The following is a 1,696-nucleotide window of genomic DNA, read 5'->3' on the forward strand; positions in this document are numbered from 1 at the left end:
GCCACAAAACACATCTTCCCAAGGCCTTGTGACTCCAAAGGCAGCACAAACACATCAGAAGGGCAGCCCCGGGAGAGGGGCTGCTGGCTGTGCAGGACAGCGTCAGCACGGCGCCAGCCTCCGGGGCGACTGCAGCAGCAGAGCTCAAAGGGACGCAAGGCTAAAGAACACCCAGACAGGTAGACTGAGACGCCTCAGCCTCTGACGTGGCCCAGGGCAGAGCTGGATGGGGCCTGATGGGCAGGAGGAGGGTGCCCAGTGTGTTGCCAACATCAGGATCATCTCAACAGAAGTCCCGCTGGCTAATCTAAACGCACGTGCACAGGATCCGCACAGACATCTCCCCAGAGATGATGAGTGGATGAGCGAATGGCTCCCGGCACCGGAGGACTCCCAGCCTCACCGGTGGCTGAGGCACAAACCAAGGCCGGCGGGAGATGCCCCCAAGGGGAAGGATGCTGCTGAGCTCAGGACTCCCGGGGGAGCCACTGGCACGGGAACATCTAAACCCCTGCCCTCTGAAGTCAGAGAGCGTCCAGCCCCCTCTCACTCTCCTGGCGCTCCTCACTGCTCCCCCAAGATCCCTGTCCTTGCCCTGTCCCAAAGCCAGGTCCAGCCCCCTCGCTGCCCATGCTGCCACTGCCGTGCTGACTGGCTTCCTGGCCCCCCACAGCCCGTTCACCCCTGTCCAGGTCCCTGGCGCCCTGCACTCCTCCGTCTCAGAGCACTTCCGCCTGGCTGCTGGTCCAGCTGCCTCTGCTCACTTGGCCTCGGGGGCTGCGTCCCCCCGGGAAAGTCTTCCCTGAGCCCCGGCTCTGGCTCCCACTATCTCCCTGCCACTCGGCCCCTGCCCATCCCGGTCACCCTCTGCTAAGATGCAGCCCCGCGGGAGGACAGGGAGCACCCCCAACTCACCGGGTCCAAAAGCTCATCATCCAGCTCCACGTTGCTCATCTGTCCGATTCGGAAAAGCGCAGCACGTGGTGACTAAAAGCAGAAGAGAAATCATGAGGACGCTCAGGCGTCACACGCTCTGCACCGTGGATTCTCACTCCCACCGCCGCAGCCCGGCCTCACCTGACCCTGCCCGGGAGCTCAGGAACGGGTCAGGCCAGGCCTGCCTGCTGGGTGGGGGCAGCAGGGCTGGGGTGGGCCTCCCTGGGTGCTGGAAGCAGGACTGCTCCGGCTGCCCCTCGGCCTGTCAACGAGAAGCCCAGCCCCTGAGCCCAGGGAGTGAGCTCTCTGCTTCAGACTGAAGGCGAGGCACCTGCCACCCACCAAGAAAGAAGAGCTGGAGAACACGCCGCCACCGACGCAGGGCCCGCCACAGCGCCCAGGTCATCCCGCCCAGCCCTGCCCCCGAGGCCCTGCTCAGCCTCCTGCCACCTCTACAGAGTCACCTCCACTGTGGCCTCTCTGAGTCCTGAGACACAAACGGCTCCCCAGTGTTCACGCTGCCCTCCCCACAGGACACCCAGCTGTCAGGTAGAGCTGGGCAGGCTCTCAGCCACCTAAGGCTTTGTGGCCGCCCCAGCTCAGGGCAGGGGCAGGGCAGCGGGCCCTGGGTGGCGTGGTGCACATGTGACCTACAGAGCTCCCGCCCGTCTCCGGCACCTCGCTAGAGCCAAGGCGCTGAGGCCAGGCTAGGGGGAGCCGAGACCTCAGCCTCCTTTCCTCAAAAAGATCCTTGGGAGAC

At 65.0% G+C, this 1,696-nt stretch overlaps 1 protein-coding gene across 1 annotated transcript in view; it reads right to left on the reverse strand.

Moving 5' to 3' along the window:
- Positions 1-1,696, reverse strand: part of CLCN7 (chloride channel, voltage-sensitive 7) — a 36,157-nt gene that overhangs the window by 17,250 nt on the left and 17,211 nt on the right. The window contains exon 2 of the mRNA XM_011966933.1: positions 916-987. Coding sequence (XP_011822323.1) covers positions 916-954 — 39 coding nt within the window. The 5' untranslated portion in view covers positions 955-987. The remainder of the gene's footprint in view (positions 1-915; positions 988-1,696) is intronic.

This window comes from Mandrillus leucophaeus, unplaced genomic scaffold (assembly GCF_000951045.1).
Source record: "Mandrillus leucophaeus isolate KB7577 unplaced genomic scaffold, Mleu.le_1.0 Scaffold78, whole genome shotgun sequence".
Classification (NCBI taxonomy): Eukaryota; Metazoa; Chordata; class Mammalia; order Primates; family Cercopithecidae; genus Mandrillus; species Mandrillus leucophaeus.